At 39.7% G+C, this 19,288-nt stretch overlaps 2 protein-coding genes across 24 annotated transcripts in view; one reads left to right on the top strand and one right to left on the bottom strand.

The window, feature by feature from the left end:
* The window catches only part of JADE1 (jade family PHD finger 1), a 64,719-nt gene that overhangs the window by 41,840 nt on the left and 3,591 nt on the right, over positions 1-19,288 (top strand). For 17 of the 20 annotated variants that reach the window (XM_074589032.1, XM_074589041.1, XM_074589048.1 and 14 more), the window contains 3 exons: positions 1,719-2,249; positions 4,441-4,552; positions 5,441-9,111. In XM_074589032.1, coding sequence (XP_074445133.1) covers positions 1,719-2,249; positions 4,441-4,552; positions 5,441-6,342 — 1,545 coding nt within the window. In that variant the 3' untranslated portion in view covers positions 6,343-9,111. Of the gene's footprint in view, positions 1-1,718; positions 2,250-4,440; positions 4,553-5,440; positions 9,112-9,558; positions 12,262-12,474; positions 12,631-18,698; positions 18,863-19,288 lie in introns of those variants that run through there. The other 3 variants (XR_012587280.1, XR_012587281.1, XM_074589051.1) reach the window with 3 other exon arrangements.
* SCLT1 (sodium channel and clathrin linker 1) overlaps positions 9,283-19,288 on the bottom strand; it is a 49,476-nt gene continuing 39,470 nt past the window's right edge. For 2 of the 4 annotated variants that reach the window (XR_012587282.1, XR_012587283.1), the window contains 4 exons: positions 15,376-15,454; positions 14,200-14,295; positions 12,330-12,522; positions 9,283-11,542 (listed from right to left, as the gene is read on the bottom strand). Coding sequence is in view for 2 of the 4 variants with exons in the window: in XM_074589052.1 (XP_074445153.1) it covers positions 12,460-12,522; positions 14,200-14,295; positions 15,376-15,454 (238 nt within the window). In the remaining 2 variants the exon portion in view is untranslated. Of the gene's footprint in view, positions 11,543-12,217; positions 12,523-14,199; positions 14,296-15,375; positions 15,455-19,288 lie in introns of those variants that run through there. The other 2 variants (XM_074589052.1, XM_074589053.1) reach the window with 1 other exon arrangement.

The raw sequence follows: 19,288 nt of genomic DNA, 5'->3' as shown, positions 1-19,288 counted from the left end.
TAGTTTAAGTTGAACACTTGAGTATGTATGTATGTTAGTGTGCAGGGAAAGGGGGGGTCCTTCCATATTTCTTCTAATGCCACCTCTCCCCTTCTAGTGATGACAGAGTGTGACACGCAGGCACCATGGCTGCCACTCCAGAGAGTTCTACATTTGAAATGATGGGGGAGAGACCAAAAATTACAGTTTTGCCTGACATTTTTTAGGAGTTGTGTAAATCTTGGTATGATTAAAGCCAGCGGTGAGAAATATTTAGACTGGTGGTGTGAAATTGTATACAGCAGAGAAGAATGTCATACAAAGCCACTGCAATAGACAGGAACTGGGGGGGAGAGAGAGAGATCCTCCAGAGATGATGCGAGATGTGCACAACAATTAGAAAAGCCGGCAGCTGGAAGTACGCGTCAGGCTGGGCAGAGAGCAGCTGCAGTAGGCTGGGAAAAACGAGACTGCATAATCTCCCAGGTTCAGCAGATTTCCTTCCCATGAGACAGGCTTTCCCCTCTTCTCCCAATAAAACATTAGCCACACTAAGAACTAATTATTCTAAATGATATCAGCTTGGAAACCATGGCTAAAGTACTCTTCTGTACTGCTTGGTGTTCCCGTTGGGCTGCTTTTGCCCTGTTTGTTAGTAAGAGAGGAAAGGGCAAAAGATGCTTTGGTATTTTTTAATTCCTCTCATATGTTGATTTTATTAAAGAATGTTCATTTGAAACTTCTGCAGTTTAAACTCTGCTGTGCCCTCATACGCCATCTGGCTGCTGAGTCAACCTGAGCAGGAAAACCCAGAGGAGAAAGATACTTGGCTTCTGTACAAAGTGCTGTATAAACATCCTCGTGCAGTACATTTCTCTTTTAAGCGTAGTTTTGTTTCCTCCTAGTTCATACCACTAATGTTCATTTCCACTTTAAATTCTTTTCACTGGAGGCAGAGGTGTGAGTTGATACAAATGCATATGTATGTGTGTGTGTGTATACATATATATATTTAAACTTTTCAGTTTGTGTCTGGCAATAGCTATGACTGCGTTTTGCAAGAGGAAGTTACATATAATTAAGTGCTAAATCAGCTGAAGTAGTGACCATCACTCCATGATGGCTGGGTTCACTGAGAGGCAAGAAAAATGACAAAAAATAGAATTTCCCATTCTCCCCATCTCCCAGGTGAAGAGAAGGCTGTAGTCAGTGAAGTAGTGATTGACAGTGATTTAATATTTGGCGTTATAAAATTGGGATAACAGGAAAAAAAATTCCCCTCGGTTGAGGCCTTTTGGGTAGCACGAGTCCAGGTGCTGGGAAAGACTTTTAATTAAAAGTCCCAGACTGGCCTGGAGCCACCGGGATGTTTTTCCCTCTCTCTCTCTCACGCTGGCACAGTCAAAGGGGGAACGTTTTCCTTTGTGTCACACTGCCTTACGCGAGTGGCTCTGGTGAGGGGAAGAATGCTCCTCTGGTGGATTTGCTGGTTATTGAACAGCGTGATTGGGCTGGGGGGGGTTAACCACTCCTGTCCCACTGGGCCACTTCATCCTTGCCTGGCCTGAAAGCACTAAATCATAAACCTAATTAAAAAGAGAGCAGGAAAGTACATGCAGCTTAGAAGCAGAGCGCAGTTACAGGGTCGTTCTTCCAAAGCAGCCCTGGCTGCTTGGATAGTTTTAGGCAGTGTGGCTTCTTAAATTTATATTTGATTAATTTTAATTTAATTTCTGTAGTGTTCAGTGAAGAACTGCAGAACAGCCTTTCATGTCACCTGTGCGTTTGACCGTGGCTTGGAGATGAAGACCATACTGGCAGAGAATGATGAAGTGAAATTTAAGTCCTACTGTCCCAAGCACAGCTCTACCAAGAAAGTGGATGATGAGACTTTCAGTGAAAGCCCAGGCCAGGAGAACGGGAACGGGATTGAGGAGCGCTCTCTTCCTGCCCACATCGACCCTTTCCACAGCATGGATCAAAACCAGGAGGAGGCCCACAGAGTCAGCCTCCGCAAGCAGAAGCTCCAGCAGCTGGAGGATGAGTTCTATACGTTTGTCGAGTCTTCGGAAGTGGCTAAAGTGCTGCGGCTGCCCGAAGAGCCGGTGGGATTCCTGTACCAGTACTGGAAGTTGAAGAGAAAAGCCAACTTCAATAAGCCTTTGATTACCCCAAAGAAGGATGAAGAGGACAATCTGGCTAAACGGGAACAGGATGTTCTGTTCAGAAGGTTGCAGCTCTTCACACACCTCCGGCAGGATCTAGAGCGGGTAAGCGATGGGACTGCTTGTGCTTGGGCAAGGTATGCTGGCCTTCAGTAGCCAAAACTACACTCTTGGTTATTGCCTTTGCATGCAGGCACTCCCTGCTGTGTCTTAACTCAAAGTTGTATTCTCAGAACAGATCATTAACACTAAATTTCTGCAGAGCGCACCAATTAGCCTTTTCAAATACAGGGTTAGTTCACAGGGCCAGCAGGTCTTGGCTTGTAGCATCCAATCTGCTTATAACTGGATTGTTGTATTTCCACTTCTGCTTTTTACTGATTAACACTGATGGCTGTGGACTGTACTGCAACCCCCAGCGGTTTTTTTAGCCTTTAAGGGCTTTCTCTGCTCCTTCCATCTGGTGCACAAGAAGGAAAAGATTACAAAACTTACCTTGATTTGCCACAGATCTGTTTTCCATTGACAGCAGACTAGGATGACCTTTCACTGGGCTATCTGTGTAGTAGGTTTGAGAGGTACATGATATTCCACTCAATTAGGTTTTCAATGTTTAAAGAACGGTTCAGTAGGATCAGTTTGGTGTTTTGTCTTGAGTACATCTGATCCTGTAACAGCCTGAATTCCTTCCTTATTGGGTTATTTTTTGGGGTTAACTAGTAGAGTTTTAAGATATGTTAGAGCCAGAAAGAATACTGAATCCAGCTCAGGAGGTCCTACCTTGGCCTCAGTAACCTGTGGGTGAAGTAGAGCCTTTCTTCCAGAACACCATCTAGTCTTTAAATCAGGACAGCAGGTGCTTGGCCATCTACTGCATCCTTTGTAAAGGATCCCAATGGCTAATAATCAGCTTCCAGTCTGTGACCCTTCTCGAGCTCAGCGAGACAGCTGTTACCTAGTATCTTTTGTTTCTGCTCCATGTACTCAAGATTTCTTTTAATCTTCTTTAAATAACGTTGTTTGTCACCGTGTTCTCTGGATCTTAAATTATTCTGTATGTATCCTTTCTATTTTTAAGTGTGATGTCAAAACAGGAAACAGCATTCTAGTAATATTTTTAATATTTTACTACTCCGTTGTTCCCACTGATTATACATCCAAGTTATCTTGGATTAAAAAAAACCCATAAAATTGGACCTAAGTTTTTTCCTGCTCTTCAAGAGGAAGTGGGGTAGACTTGATTATGAAGGACATTAGTGACAGTGTCATCCACTAGAAACAGATTTGGAAATTGCGTCATCCAGTTCACCTAGTGCAACAGGTACTTCTGTGGACATGGTGTGTCTGTTGTGCAGTTTGGATCAGACAAGGCCAAGACCAGGCGGCCATGGACTATCAGAAAGGGCGTCAGGCTAGAAGAATCCCTTCAATTCAAATCCTTAGAGTAATGACAGGTACTTAAAGTACTGACTGTCCTGGAACTAGAAGCCTTGAATAGAGCAGGAGCTTAGCGAAAACAGTTACGCTTACTAAATGTCTCCTCCTTAACGCCTGTAAGATCAGCCTACGGTTGTAATCCACAGGGCTCCACGGAAATGAGAGAGGAGGAGCCTCGGGAACACCTACAGATACTTCTCAGTGATTCCCTAATCTGTCAAAGAAATGACCTTGAAGCTCGAGGAGAGCTGTGGTTGTAAAATTTACACAGCTGTCCAGATTAGACAGTCACATTTTAAGGGCAGAAATGTAGTTTTCTACTAAAAAAACCCCTGAGACAGTCAAGATAAATAATTTTGTTACTTGTTTCCAGTCCCTGCTACCACCATGTGCTATAGCATGGATAGACTGGCCCGCCTTTATTTTGATCAATCATACTGCAATAGCAGGGCCATCAGAAAGACTAGTACTGCTCTCCACATTTTCATACTATTAATTAAATATAATTTTCTGTTCTGTCTCAAACAATAAGAAGCAAAAGGTGTGAGGCTATTTAATACCAAGTATATTTAAGCATCTCCAGCAGTTCTCTAGATTTCCTGTATATATTGTGTGATTCGGGTGTTCATAGAAGTTATTTCTGTGCTGTGGCCCTCCCAAACCTGATGGAATAATCTGTCAATTAAATGGTACTTAAGACTCTCTTCTAAGCATGTTGAAGGTTAAACTTAAATACATTAATAACTTCTTTAAATGGTGTCTAGTACTTAAACTAAAAATTTGAATTAATTCAAAGCATAGATTGACAACATTATAGAAACATGATTCCTGTAAAACTCAGCCACTTCATGTCTTCTAGGTGCGTAATCTCACTTACATGGTGACCCGAAGGGAAAAAATCAAGAGATCTGTTTGCAAAGTTCAAGAACAGATATTTAATATCTACGCAAAGCAGTTGGAACGAGTTTCAGGTATGCTTCAGTGTTTTTTTTTTCACATAAGACCACAGGCATAAGCATTGAAAGGTTTGGTTACAGGCTAATGACTAATTTTGAAGGACAAACAGGACCTCATTTATTCTCATTAAAATCTTGTGTAGTCCACCATGCATCAGCAGATTGGAAAAAAAAAAATGAGACTGTGTAGCTCTAATGGTGGGCATATTGCTACAGAAACTGGTAAGTCTGTTCTTGCCCATGGGGCACTGAAGGGCTTCCTGCTTCAGGTCCTTTCTGCTGAGATTCTTTAATGACTCCTTATGACAGAGAGACCATGACTTACATTCAAGTGCCATATGGTACCTAGGAAGGCCGTGCTTTATTAGTGCCGCTGCGTTAGTGTTTACTGCGTACTACTTTGCATCGTAGATGGCAGTTTAAAGAAATGAATTTTGAAAAGGTAGCAGTCTGGTTTTAAAACGTGCTTTTTTCTGCCTAGTCTCATTGACAGTAGTCAGCTTCAAAGTTACTGCATTAACTAGGTTGTCCTTAAAGTATTCAGTAAGTAATAAACTGTATTTTATATGGAATCGATCAGATCCACTTGCCGGTTGCTTCCCCCCCCCATCTCTGAGGAGTCTCTCTGACTTAGTGGATATAGTAGTGCTAGGATTTATATTTGCTACAAGCATAATTAGGTGCAGCATGGCTACAGGAGAGCAAACTACACCAGCTGGATGTTGTGAAACCACGACATAACCACGTAATCATGATGTAAAGGTGGTGGCTAGGCAACCAACTACCCATTTATGCTGAAGAACACATCAGGCATGAGGAACAGAGTTAAAATAGGTACATTTAAAAATGGTATTTACCCAGACACGGAATTGCTTGACTTCAACTTAATTTGTTTACATTTAGGTATGCCTTCCTCATTCCCCTCAATGGAAAACACAGTGTTGTTTAATAGTCTGTCTTTGGGCCCCAATGCCCCTAAGATTGAGGATTTGAAATGGCATTCGGCATTCTTCAGGAAACAAATGGGCACATCCCTAACCCACTCTTTGAAAAAGCCACACAAGAGAGACAGAGTAAGAAACAGCGCTGGGAATGACAGCAAATCCATGCTGAGGCAGCCCAGCCAAAGGGATGGTGGTGCAGCTCCAGGGAGCTTTTTAAATTTTGACAAGAGCTTTGCAGAGACACGGATTGTATCAGCACAGCAGAAAAATGGCATAGTTATACCAGACCACAGAAAAAGAAGAGACAATCGTCCACAGTGTGAGGTGATCAAGGCAGAACTAAAGGAAAAGACTTCTAAACACAACCACAAACCACTGAGACCCACAGAACTCTCTCAGAGGCAACCGGAAAATAAAAGGGCTGTGAACCACTCCGGTGGTAGGTCAGCACCTGGCACGCGGAGGGATATAGTGCCTAAATGCAATGGGGGTCTAGTCAAAGTAAACTCGAATCAGACAGTAGTTAAAGTGCCTACGACACCCACGAGCCCAGTGAAAAACTGGGGCGGATTCCGAATTCCAAAGAAGGGAGAGAGGCAACAGCAGGGCGAGAGCCTGGAGGAGACCTGCCGCCAGAACTCCAGCTACCCCTACCTGGGCGTGGGCAGAGTTTCACCGAAGGACAGGGCAAAAAGCAAGCTAAAGCCCGACAGCGAGAATGATGGGTACATCCCCGATGCCGAAATGAGCGACTCGGAGACTGAGGTGGCTGAGAAAAAGTGCAGGCAGCAGAGGCTCAGTCCAAACAGCACTATCAGCAGAAGGACGGACATTATAAGGAGAAGCATCCTGGCATCCTGACTGGACACAGGGACACAGTGTCATCACCGTGGTCAGTAGAGTCACTGCCTACAAGCCAACTCCACATTAGTTATTGGTGTGAGAGAAGAGAGTTCTTAGACATGGCTACAGACTGACAAATTGAAACCCCGTTATTCCTGAGCTGTGTAAACATGTTTACATGCACTTAAAGCTGTTTTCTTTTGCCCCCCTCCGATTCCGTGAGAAGTTTGAATCTCCTTTATTTGCAACTTTCCTGAGTAAGCAGAGAAATTACATCATTAAAACAGGATTTGTGATGAACACTAAAATAACAACTCACAAAAACCTTTTAAAATGGGCTAGGGTGGGTAGGGGGAAGTAGGCTGCATTCATCCCTTTTAGCTAAAAGGCACTGGTAAAATTTTACTCCCTTCCCCCCGCCCTCAGGAAAAGCACAAGCTCTTAATTTAACTAGCGCGTATTGAATTGAAGATGGTTGTTTAACCGTACTGCACTGCTACACCCCATTACGAATGGCCACTTTCCTTGAATGGCGGTGGTAGGTCTTTCTCTGCAGAATGTTTTCTGTTGCATTCAATTTGAGCGTAGACGGCAGCTCAAACCCCTCCACGAGCTCCAGAGTTTACATGTAAATAAATACACCTACGAGATGACCAGATCTAACCGGGACGTTATGCTGGAGAAAGAGGAAGGGACAGGTCAGGGCTGCAGCTGCCTTACAGTGCAACAGCTTGAAAAGCCTCAGCCCGAGCCCGGAGGACACGCTCAAATGGCTGAGTTCTGAGAAAGGGGGCAGGCTGGGGGGTTACGGCACCCTGTGGAATAACCTGTCACCATTTAGTCAGATGCCTGCCTCCGGGAGTATGATGACAATTCAAGAAAATAAATTTCTAAGGCACTAGTCAGTAGGATTTCCCAAAGCCCACCAGATAATGCACTAATGGTATGTATTGGGAAAGCCAGGCTTATGACACTAAAGGGTTGCTTTAAAATGGACATGAATATATATTTTTAAATAGAATAAAATGGAAAGGCAATAAATTGTGATTAGCTCTTTACAGTCAAATGAAGAAAAAATATTTCATTCTATTCTGGATTAGATTTGATGGAAGAGGGAACTTGTATTCTGATTGTGTACTTTTTTTAATAATTGCAAATGGCAATAACTAGTAAGCTATGAGCAATAATAATATTAACAGATCATTAGGATACTGTTTTGTACCGAGTAGAGGGCACATATGATAGTGGAGTGTTAGGAGCCTGTAAATTTTGGAATTCTGCATAGATGTAAGTCAGGTACATACTGGTGAAAAAGCGGAAGCAGCAATGTGTTACAGAAAGACAGGCATAAAGAACCCCCTTCCAGCCTCCCCTCCCCGGCCTGCCATTAGCACATCCGCTCACTTTTTAATGTCAGACCGTTGCCTCTTGAGCAGGGAACGTTTAAAACACAGTAGAACTCTGCCATAACTGAGTCTTCCAGAGGATTCAATCAAAAAAAAAAAAAAAAGAAAAAAAAGTTTTCTTAACACCCTATCTTGCTATGCAAGTTATCACTTACTTACTTAAATATTTCAACAAATCACATCCCTATAATTTGTTTTAAAACTCAGAAGTCTTAACCTTTTGATACCTTTTGGGATGATGGTGAGGAAGGGGAATTTTATGAAAGATAGTGTACTTTTAAAGTAGCATTGCTGGTCCCAAGAATTTAGATTGACTTCACGACCTAGAGCGGTGAAAGTAAAACAGGGCACTGGTGAATCTGAAATTAAATAGTCACTCTTGGGATGCATTAAAAGAAAAGTACTTATTTGATCAAACAACAACATCCAGACAAAATGTAAATGCGGGTAAGTTCTTGACACGCAGCAATGTTTTTTCCAGACAGGCACTGCTATTTTCTGTAAGAAAGAAGCTCATGACTATATAGGGAATTGTTTGTCAAGCCATAGAAGGAATAATCTAAATTTTGATTCTAAGTAAAGATTTAACCTCACACCGGTTTGGAAGAGGTACCTTGTTAATTTGCACTATTACGAATGCTAACGTTGTGCAGAATTAATGCCTTACCTGTTTTGCTCCCCGACGTTTAGGTTAATAAGCTTTCTAATGTTTCAAGTTAAGCTGAACCAAAACCAAAAAAGCTGTAAGAAGACTGCAGTACGACCAGCTCTGTAGGTTAGTTTTGTCTCCCACGCTTAGCGCTCAGCAGAAGAGGTGTCGTAAGTACAGCAGTGACAATACAAACCCACCCCTGTATTTTATTGGGATAGACCCATTTGCTGAATTTCTGGTTTTAAGCATTACCTTTCCTTGTGCAGACTGACCAAGAGATCTTTGACTATGATTGATGTATTCTGTCAAACTGTAGGCTAGTTGAACTTCTGTAAAGTTGCCTGGAATGCCATTCGTTAGGTTATAAACTCACACAAATCTAAATGAAGGGTTATACGTGTTGTGTATAAATCTTAATTTCAGAAATTTGAGAATATTGTCATTACATTTGTAAAACCTTGTACAGAAGATTTTTCACTATGTGCCTAGCTTTGGTGTCCATTGAGCTGAAATTAATTAAAAAAGGTGCATGAAGAAAAACAGATAGAAATAAAAAGTATATGTAGAGATGACTATTTTATATTACATGGCCCAATCCTGTATTTATTTTCTCCCTTTTTTGAAGTATTTATAAAGACCTAGTTGAAGACAGCTGTATTTTTTTGTTAAAATATTCAGTAGAATTGTGCCTTTTTGTCTGTATGTGAATAAATGCTGTACATTTTTGCAGTATCCTTGCCAGCAGTGTTTTAGAATTTGCAGCAGTTACTTTGGGTTTTTACAGAAACAGTTGACTGCAATGATCTGAACAACTTCCATGGTTAAAATAAGCATTTAATTTGGATTATTACAGGTATCAAAATGCACACTGCAGTTGCAAGAGATTTTTTTTTTTTTTTTGAGGAACAGTACAGCGCCGTGTTACTGACAGCTGTGCCTACACCATCAACAGAAAGTTGTATGCTTTTTTCCTTGAGATCTTCAAAAAGATGTTGCTTACCTCAAATCGCTTACTTTTGTTGATATATGATGTCCTTCCAAAGTCCATAATCCTTATGTGTGAAGATTATGAGGTTTCTTACTTGTAGATCTTCAAGATAAGTAGGCTGAATTTACACTCGCGCTGTGAACTGCCTATAGGCAAGCAATGCTGACAGAGAACATTTGCTGCTATAGCAGGAGCTCTAGGAGATGAGCTGTGAAGGGCGCAGTAGCTCCTTTCCTCTTCCTTCCTCTAAAGTCAAGATGCGGAAACATGGAACGAACTTGGGGCAGAGCAAGGAAAGGACAAGGTTGCGAAGGTATGTGTTTAGCAATATGTCTTGAAAACCAGCTGCGGGTAAATAATTTGTCCTGCTATCAATCACATGCATTCAGTTGTGGGCAGTTGTGAGTGGCACCCCTTACAAAAACATATTTCAAAGACTGAAGATTAAAGGATGGCCCTCCTCCTAAGAGTTACTGGTACAAGCTCTTCAAGGTATGAATAAAAGCCTGAAAGAGGTTCTTGCAGCTGCTTCATAGATCTTGCTGACGGCAGCCTTTCTGAAAGGCACTGCAGTGCTGGGGTTACCTGAGTAAGGCTGGGGCAGAGCTGGGGGCAGCTCACAGTGATAGATCTTTCAAGATCTGGCCTTTGCCAGAAGGTACAGGGCTCTTGGGAAGACCCAAAATGAAACTCATACTACCTGAATACGCAGTTTCTGTCACCTGTTACATGAAAGTAACTGTCATCTAGAAACTCTTCTTAAATAAACGTAATCAAGAACAAAGTTTTACTCAATGGGAAGCATTAATATCGCACTAGGGAATCTTTTAAAACACTCAAAAACTGGTCTTGGTGTGGGAAAGGAAGGTAGGGGAAACAAAAAACTTTTCAATGGAAGAGTGATGAGAAATACATAGATACAAATGTAAAACAACCAAGAGAGATGGATGAAAAGCCTGCTGCTCAGTTCCATGAAACAATCTAGTATCATGAGGGAAAGAGCAAAACTTCCGTATCTAACCAGCAAGCCTCAAATTTTAATTGCCTCAGCAAGTGCCTTTCCTCTAAAGTCCATCTGTGAGCAGTGTGCCAGCAGCCTCCTCTAGAAGCCAAACAGAAATGAAAGGGGGTGGTGGTAGGATGACGAGCTTAACTTGACCACATTTCCTTTTGTCCTTCAGACAGATGTATTTGGTCAGCTTTTAGCAGCTCAAAGGATTAGACAGACAGATGAAAGCAAATCTTTTTCTTTCCTACGTCATTTGCCATAATTGCTCTGCTTTCCCTTAACTTCATTATTAGGTGCTTGTGTCTGCAATTTATGTTCTGGCAAATAACCATTACACAACAGCTACACCACAAGTTGAAACAAATATACCCATAATTAAAAAGGGAACGAAGCAGGTGCCCTTCTGTGCCTCAAGGAACAAACAAACAAATACCTTTGCTCAGAAAACTTACAATGACTTGCCATTTTCAGCCAGGTTTCACGTCACAGCTAGAGCCTCCCTTGAAGGAGTGAATGGGATTAATAGCTCACACAAAATCTTCCAGGTGGTCTGTCATCATCTCAGATGTGCATTATGCAAATGAAAATAAGGTGCTTGGTACTTACCTCCTGCTGTATCATATACATGGTTGATCGATGAAAATCTCACCGCAACAGACGTTTGGAGCTTCTGGACAGTGTATCCATGTTGCTTTGAAAAAATCTTTGAAGTCTTTTAGCAAAATTAGAGATTGCAATGCATACAGGCATAGAACAAACTGAGACAGCACTAGTAAAGAAGTGTGTACAACTGTAGGAAAGAGCGAGCAGAAATTTTTCTTGAGGTTGCATCCATCTTGCAGGCTCTGCTTGAGCAGCCAGCTTTTCAGGAGATGGCACAAACTCCTGTCACGTCCATGTGGTAATCAACCCAGGTCTGTCCTCTAAAATGCAAATACGGTGAAGATCTGAAGATCTGCTGTGACAGACATATGGGTTTGTTAGTCCCAACCAACAGTTTTCATCAAGCATTGGAAAGCGTTATCCATCAACTGAAAGAGAAGTTATAAACCAGAATTTTCTCTTCACGTTTAAGAGGAAGGACAAGAAATTACGTGACGTAGATCCAAGATGGGGGAGCACTTCAAAATCTGTTAACACCTATCAGATGTTTCTAATACATGCTGAAAGAGAAAAGAGAGTTCAGGTCTAATTTTAGAATGATATAGGTGAAATTTCTTAACTGTCAAAGAAAAACTTGTATGCAAGAGGATTCCCACATACTGGCATCTGTAGAATTCAAAGACATTCTTTCAAAATGCCTAAAAGCTGGATGACTTCACCAGCCTGGTGCAAACTGAAGCAGTAGAGAACTGAAGTTCCCAGACACATAGAAACCAAGAGAGCAGATCAACGGAAAAGCAAGGAACAATTGTAAAATAGTAACTGGGAAGAACAAGCACAGCTGAAGAAAGATGACAGTCCTTAGAAAGGAGCTGTATGAATAGAAATAGCAGCATTTTATTTATTAGCTGTTTCACAGGGGCATCAGAACAAACTGAACAGAATTCTTGAAACTGGAAGGCAAGGGGAGTGTTTCGCAGCTATAACGCCTACTACAAAAACAGCAACTATTTGACGCTCATGATGTAATTAGTGTCTTACTACAATTCATAGAAAATCTTCAAAACGTTCCCAAGTTACTGCACTACAAAGAAAAAAATAAAGGTATCGACTGTATGTGAGCAAAACTGTTCATGAATTTCAATATAATGTTATCTATTCCTTGTACACAATCTTTTCATAGTTGGAGCTGGTGTTTTTTAAACCAAAAAAGACCAATAAGCCACAGCACTGTATCAGATTGTTTCATCTGCTACATTAAAGGACTTTAATGACAACATTTTGCAGTCTTCCTCCAATCTTTACTACACATACAGATAAAGTATCTTCATCCACCCCCTTTCTTACCTGAATAAAACAGAAAATATTTATCTAAGTTTTACAAGCCTTGCTACACATTTGGCTTCAATGCTCCAATATGAAGTTTCTCCAGCAATCTTCTTAACTCCAATGTGGTGGGAATGAACAATACATGTGTTTAAATATTTTCCAGATCCTTCAGGGAAGCAGCTTTTTTCTTCTGTGTTGTTATCAGGCTGAGCTGTGATTAAAAACAAGCAGACATTTTATTACATCATTTTTTGTAAGATCAAAGTATCAGGAGAACTTCAATATTGAAAATGTCACGAAGGAGAGGGAACAAGTACAGGTAAGTGGGAATTTGGGGTAAACAATTTACAAAATTTCTCTATAGATGACTATTGCTTTTGTCTTATTTTAGATCGCAAAGAATTCAAGATGGTGAAAGATTAAGTAGCAGGAGTAAACTTCGACATTGACATAGAATACACACATTTTAAACCTTTGCAGACATTATCCTGTATTTTTTATGTTTCTTACTGAATCACCATTATTTAGTAATAAGCTAGGATTTATAGTCATTGAACTAACCACAATAAAAATGTAATTTCTAGACTCCCTAATAGTCCAGCTCTAGCTTATACTGAGTGTAATTTTACAAGTAAGCTGGAGAATGTAATGAGGATACACAATGCAGTCAAGTTGGAAAGTGGCCCTCAACCTACAGATTCAGTTACCATTCTGAATTGGAAGAAGCATGCACATGAACATCCAGTCTTCTGAGAGCTACAAGAGAATAAAGACCTTGTTTCTTCAGATTCAGAAGAATGGACATTCTTGCAGCAGTACAACAGGAGATTGCTTTTTTTTCACCTTTATTGGGAACAGCACTGGTATGTCCTTTTTTGGGGGGTGTGTGGAGAGGAGGGGCCTTGGAATGGAAATTCTTGAGTCGCTACAAGAAGCTGTGTCTGACAGCTGGCAGCAGTAAACTCTGCCAGGCCTGAAGAGGGCAGGGCAGTTCTGAAGACTTGTCAATAAGATCTGGACAACAATTCAGCAGCTAAACATCTTACCAAATCTTTTCACCTTTCAGAGGGAGACTGGTGAGGAACAGTTAGTTATCGATGTTTTTGGGAACAGCAAGACCTCTTCCTATATGGGCACTGAGGCCAGGAATTTACTCCCTTGAAAGGCGACGTGACGGTGTTTTTTAAGGGAAGATGATAGCACCTCAGAAATATTAGAGCTGAACAGATCCATGTAACAAACAGGAGGTTAAAAAACCATAAATCACTCTTTCAGAGCAAATCTTCACCAGCTGGGCAGACCTTGTCATGACAGAAAGCATTTACAGCCAGGAAACACAGCTTCTGTTATGATAGCTTGGCAGCTACACCCATTTATTCACGGCTTTTGGGGAAAAAAAATGCCCTTTGTCCTAATTGGACAATTTAGATCAACAAAACATTTCCTCTCTGCAACTCACATGGGCTCACCCAGAGTAAAAAGCTGTAATTTGCAAATGGGTTTCCTAAATCACTGTAAAAAATTAGGAGGCAGAAAGACCACCTTTACTTATCGGAGACCAACTTGAGTAACAAATGTGCTTGGCAAGTAAGTGAACCCCGTGTGTAATCCCCCCATGGGATTTCCTTCAAGATGTATAGCTTGAATAGTATGTAAAAAAGAATGCTGGATGGGAAAAAACCCACCTACTGTCCAGCAGAGAAAATAGAGAATTATAGGTAGCATGGGGTTTAGACAACTAAAGCCCAAAGTTTCTCTCTCTGAAGAGAAGAAAACCTTTCCTCCCAGTATCCCTCCTATCTAGAAATACTGAATAGTACTACTCAAAATTGGAACTGAGTTGTAAAAGAACTGGAAAAAGATAACATGTTTTTTGTTAGGTTCATACCTTTTGAGATGCTGTAGCTGCCCTCTGTTCTGCCTGGCTCAATCGCCTTTGAAGCCTATTGATGTGTTCTCGATATTCCATCATTAATTTTTCATCCTGTGTAAATGAAATATCTCATTACAAATGCAAAGATTATTTTACTGGATCCATACATACTGTAGTGAAAAAGCTTAAAACACCAGGAAATTTAAGAAGTGGAACTGTTTACCGCTTGCAGTAAGACTGAAGACATACTGCTCACACATTATACAGAATTTCCAGCTCAAATATGACATCGTATGACTTTTCCAATCAGAGTACTCTGCAGAGGAAGTTTTACTCATTTCACCATCTTGAAGTAAGATGCATAAAAGCTGACATTTTAATCCAGGTAACTTAATTTACAAATCTTACAATGGAAATGTTTCAGCTATACTCGAAGGGAAAAAGAATATTCTAGCTAATACAAATGAGATGATAATCTTACTACAGATCTCCTCTGTTCTCTTCATCAAAGGGTATGCATAAAGTCTTTCTTAACCGTCCTTTACTGACAGAAATCTATTCTCATATCATCCCCATTTTTCTCCTCTAAATAATACAGCGCTACGAAAAACAACACAGAAGGACTTATCCTAGACAGAACTGGATATTATCCCAGATTTATGAGGCTGACAGGATAGCTGTTTTCTAAAGTGGCCATTAATTATTGAACAATGCACATTCCAAAACAACCCTGCCCATAATCTTTAATGGATAATGCTTTTATCCATATGCATATATGCACATACAGTGGCAATTCTACTGTACACGTAGTATGCTGGGAATTTGATATCTCTGCATATGCCACATTATCCATAACACAATACCTGCTCCTTTTAGAGGTATGTGTGCATATATAGGCATAAGTGACTTTAGAAATACTTCTTGAGTTGTCTAAATTTGCTAAATTAGTAACCTTGAAAGATGATCTCCTTTACCTTCTCCTGTAATTTGAGAGTAAAGTTGATTTGTCTTCCTGCCATTTGAACAGTGAGCAGAAACAGTGGGGTTTTCCAGTTGTGACTACTCCTATCAAAAATCCTTAATTTTTCTAAACCAGCAACATAACTCATCTAAATAGGTTTCTGTTACGATCTTAGCGTGCGTGCATCAGGTTATAACTGAAAGTGGTTGTTGTATCAGTCATTATCTTACCTCAGTTACCTTTTCATTTGCCATTTCCAGCTGAGAAATGAGCTCCTGGCTACGAAGTTTTTGTTGACTCAGCTCACTTCTATTAATCGGAAGAAAAGATGCTGATTAACATACAGTAGTGCATCAGCTATTGGAATATAATTTCATAGGTACTTTCTTGCATTGTAGGGGCTTATGGTGTATTTTTAGTTACAGCGTTGCTCTTAAAACACTGGTTTCAAAAGCATGACACAGCTACCACTTCTTCACAATGTGTATTCAGAACTATAACGGCAGGGGAATGAGATGCATTTGTTCGAATCAACACAACTTTGTCAACAGCATTTAACATTTTACAGGGCTGTTTTTTTGCTGTTTATTGAATCTTATTTTGCAGATACATTATCAAATATGCTATAAATATAACCTGCATTTGCACAGTGCAATCAATTTTTAGATTAACATTCTAATTGGTGTCCCATAAGCAGACTTCAACATAGACATTTTTGAAGGTGCCCAGAAGTACCTAACACCTGGTGAGACAGACAACAATGTAACACTTCAGGAGGAAAAGGAAAATGCCCCCTTATTCAAAGTGGTCTTTTTACTTTTATACACAATGAGTTTTAGTGATTCTGAATTTGTATAGTATTACAGAAATATCTGGGTTATGGTAGACATCTCTTGAGTTTGTGCTCAAAGGAAACAGTGCTTGCCTTCTGTCATCACAAGCCACTGAAGAAGAGGGATGATCAAAGATGGAAGAATCTCTGACCTCTGGTAATTTTAGCCAGAGAAAGGTGCAGAACTAAACGGGCTGCTCTAACCTCTGACCAGTCTCTACTCCACTAGCAACAGCCATCACAAAAAATGTTGTGATCAAGATTCTCGCCACCAGTTTCACCACCTACGTTGAGGTTCAAACATATTTGTGAAAGAAGAATTTTCAAATCTATTCTCACTTTACCTTCCTTGCCCAAGTCGCAATACACTATGCTGAAATGCAATAACCTTCATGAGTATGTAGCATGCTGACAATGCTCAGAAATCTCATACTTAACCTTTAGGTGCTCTGGCTATTACCGAATGCTTGAACCTCAGACCTTCACCTTAAAAAGCCTCCGCTATATTTTAATGATGGCATTTAGTTCTCAACAATAATTTACTCTTTAAATTTTTTCAATGTATTTCATGACCTTTGACTGAAAACTGCTAAATGGCACTTTAAATACAAAGTTGCAATATATCTGTTAAAATAAGGCTGGTGGTTTCCACTCCCTTGTTCTGAACCAACCCCTTTAACCAGTCCCAGACAGACATAAAAACAGATCAACATCTTTCGACTAGCTTCTAAAAAAATGAGAGTACATGGGCAGATATTTAAGCGATGTGAAACAGTTAAAATTATATATAGATTATACCTTTGTTACTACATGTGAACTATTTTATATAAAATAAGAATTAAAGATGGATTAAAATTGCAGGATCAAGATAGTACGTTAACACTGAACAGAATTATTGCAATTTGTCCTCTGTAATCAATAACAAGCTTCAAGATTAAGCACTTTCAATACAGGAGCCCTAATGAACAGCTGCTTTTTGATGGTTCAGTTTTTATAAACTGTTTTATTAGCAAAACAGAAATTTTATACAATTCCTGTCATATCTTTTCATATGTACCTTTTCAAAATTAACTCCCTAGAAAACTATTCAAACAGTACTCCGTACCCGCTTATGTTCAAGTTTAACTACGCCAGTAGACAAGGCTTTGAAAATAAGGAAATTCTTGAACTCTGACACGGCATCTTTATTGTTACGTCATCTTGGAAGACTATCCAAATCGATTAATTTTCTAAATTAAAAATTCTGTAGTTACTGAAAACAATGTCTCCTAGACTTGTACTGAGGTGTGGAATTAGCATTCTCAGCAGCACAGGCCATAAACAGAGTGTACATGCTCATATACAGCTGTATATCAAGAAATTATTTTCATAATTAGATCACACTGAACACGTATTTAAAGAAAACAGTTTAACCTTGTAAGCATAAGGAAACATGATGGCCACTGACCTAGACAGTTGATTCATTCTGATTGTTAACCCTCCCCCAAACACATATTATGAGATTTTAATATTAAAATTGAGCAGTAACCCCAACTGCTGAATAATCGAATCAGTCCCTGCTCCATATTGTCTTTGTTAAGTGAGTGGGAAACAAAAGGTGAGCTTTTAGCATTTTGGCAGATGGATGATAAATCTGCCAGCTGTAGCAAGTACGTTCTGCAAAGCTCTCATATGACAAATATAGCATGTGCCAGCTGTTTTTTCGGTTGAATTATACTATAATATGCTTCAGTTACTCTTAGTAATTATGAATTTTGTATACTGCCAGTACCTGCAGCTGTCTCTCATCCTGTTAATTTTTTTCTTTAATGAACATCTTAAAATAAGCAGCTATGGCTGCCAAACATTACAGAAGTGCAGCCAAGAATAATGTTTTAGAAACGGAGGAAACTTCTTCATCTCAAGATGCTGCGCAATTCACTCAACGTACTGTACAGGATGTAGGGAGAAGGAGAAGACAGTTCTAGCCAGCACTTCAGACACAGGCACTAAAAAAGGTCACTCTTCAGAAGCAGATTCTTAACTGCAAACTCCAAAACCCACACATGGCTGCTGATGAGTCAGGGACTCTAACTATGACACAGAAATGTTTCAGAAGCAGAAACTGCAACAAAGACACCCAAAATAGCTGCAATCAGATGACTTAAGCTAAGTATTTAAATTTAAAGACAATATGACAAGGATTCCCTTTTTGTAAGCACTGACAATTATAATTCAAGTGAATATTAAAAAAATGAAGCCATTCAGTATAGTTCAAATAAAATGGGTTTATGTTACAACAAATATTTCTGATTTTTTTCCCCGAGAAGTTGTATCTTACTACTAGCCAATAGTGGCAGATGGTTAAGATTATTAATTCACCAATTTGTTCATACTATGTATTAAGTTTTACTACTTTTTTTATTAGTTAAAAGAGTTAAGATTTTTAAAGCTCCTCAAATGCATTGTGACATGGAAGTAACTTCTAAAGTACTTACCCTCTTTATCATTTAAGCCAGCGTTTATGAATTGTCTCATGTACTGTTTTGTAGGTTCAGTTTATATTTCTAAAAAGAGAATAGGTTTGTATAGACCTATTACCACCCCTACGAAACTGTACCTTAAGGGAGCAATCATCCCCATGTCTAACAGGCCAAAGGAATATTCATAGTAAAGTTGAGAGAACGGTCAGTTTTCTCTAAAGTTTTCAAATTACAAGATTGACCTTTCTCCCATCTGCAGTTTTCAAGATCTCCTCCGCTGAAGGGCATTCTGTGGATAATTCAGTCATTTGATTGAATATGACATTTCGTTTACCAGCGTGCATCTTGTTCTGATCCCTGATCCAACCAGAATCATGTTGAACAAAAATGTGCTCTTGGTGTTGGCCACTGGTGAGGAGTCTGGTAAGGGTTTATGTATAACCACTGGTTATCTGACAAATTCTTTCTCAATTTACCCCAATTCTTTTCTTTATTCTTGGGATTAGAACATAAAAATGTATGAAAAATACTGATATGCCAATTAGAGGGATTAACCATCTATTACTACTTCTATTACGACCTCTTTTTTTTTATTTATTTTTTTAACCTACTTAACGTAAGTGCAGACCAGTCAAGGTGGACTTTACAGAATGAATGAATAATCTGCCATTATTTTTTCAACTTGCATACAGTCTTTCACTTTATTTTCTTTTAGTAAACACCAGTAGATCTGACTACCCTGTTTTTGCTTAAATTCTGTTGTCAGAACTTCCTCTCTCACCCCTTCTCAATCTATGCTGTATTCTGTTATTACTGAAGTTTCTTTCCAATTTACAAATTTCCTAAATA

The sequence above is a fragment of the Larus michahellis genome, chromosome 5, assembly GCF_964199755.1.
Source record: "Larus michahellis chromosome 5, bLarMic1.1, whole genome shotgun sequence".
Lineage (NCBI taxonomy): Eukaryota > Metazoa > Chordata > Aves > Charadriiformes > Laridae > Larus > Larus michahellis.
Note: the sequence above shows the minus strand (reverse complement) of the source record. Positions and strands in the feature narration are given on the sequence as shown.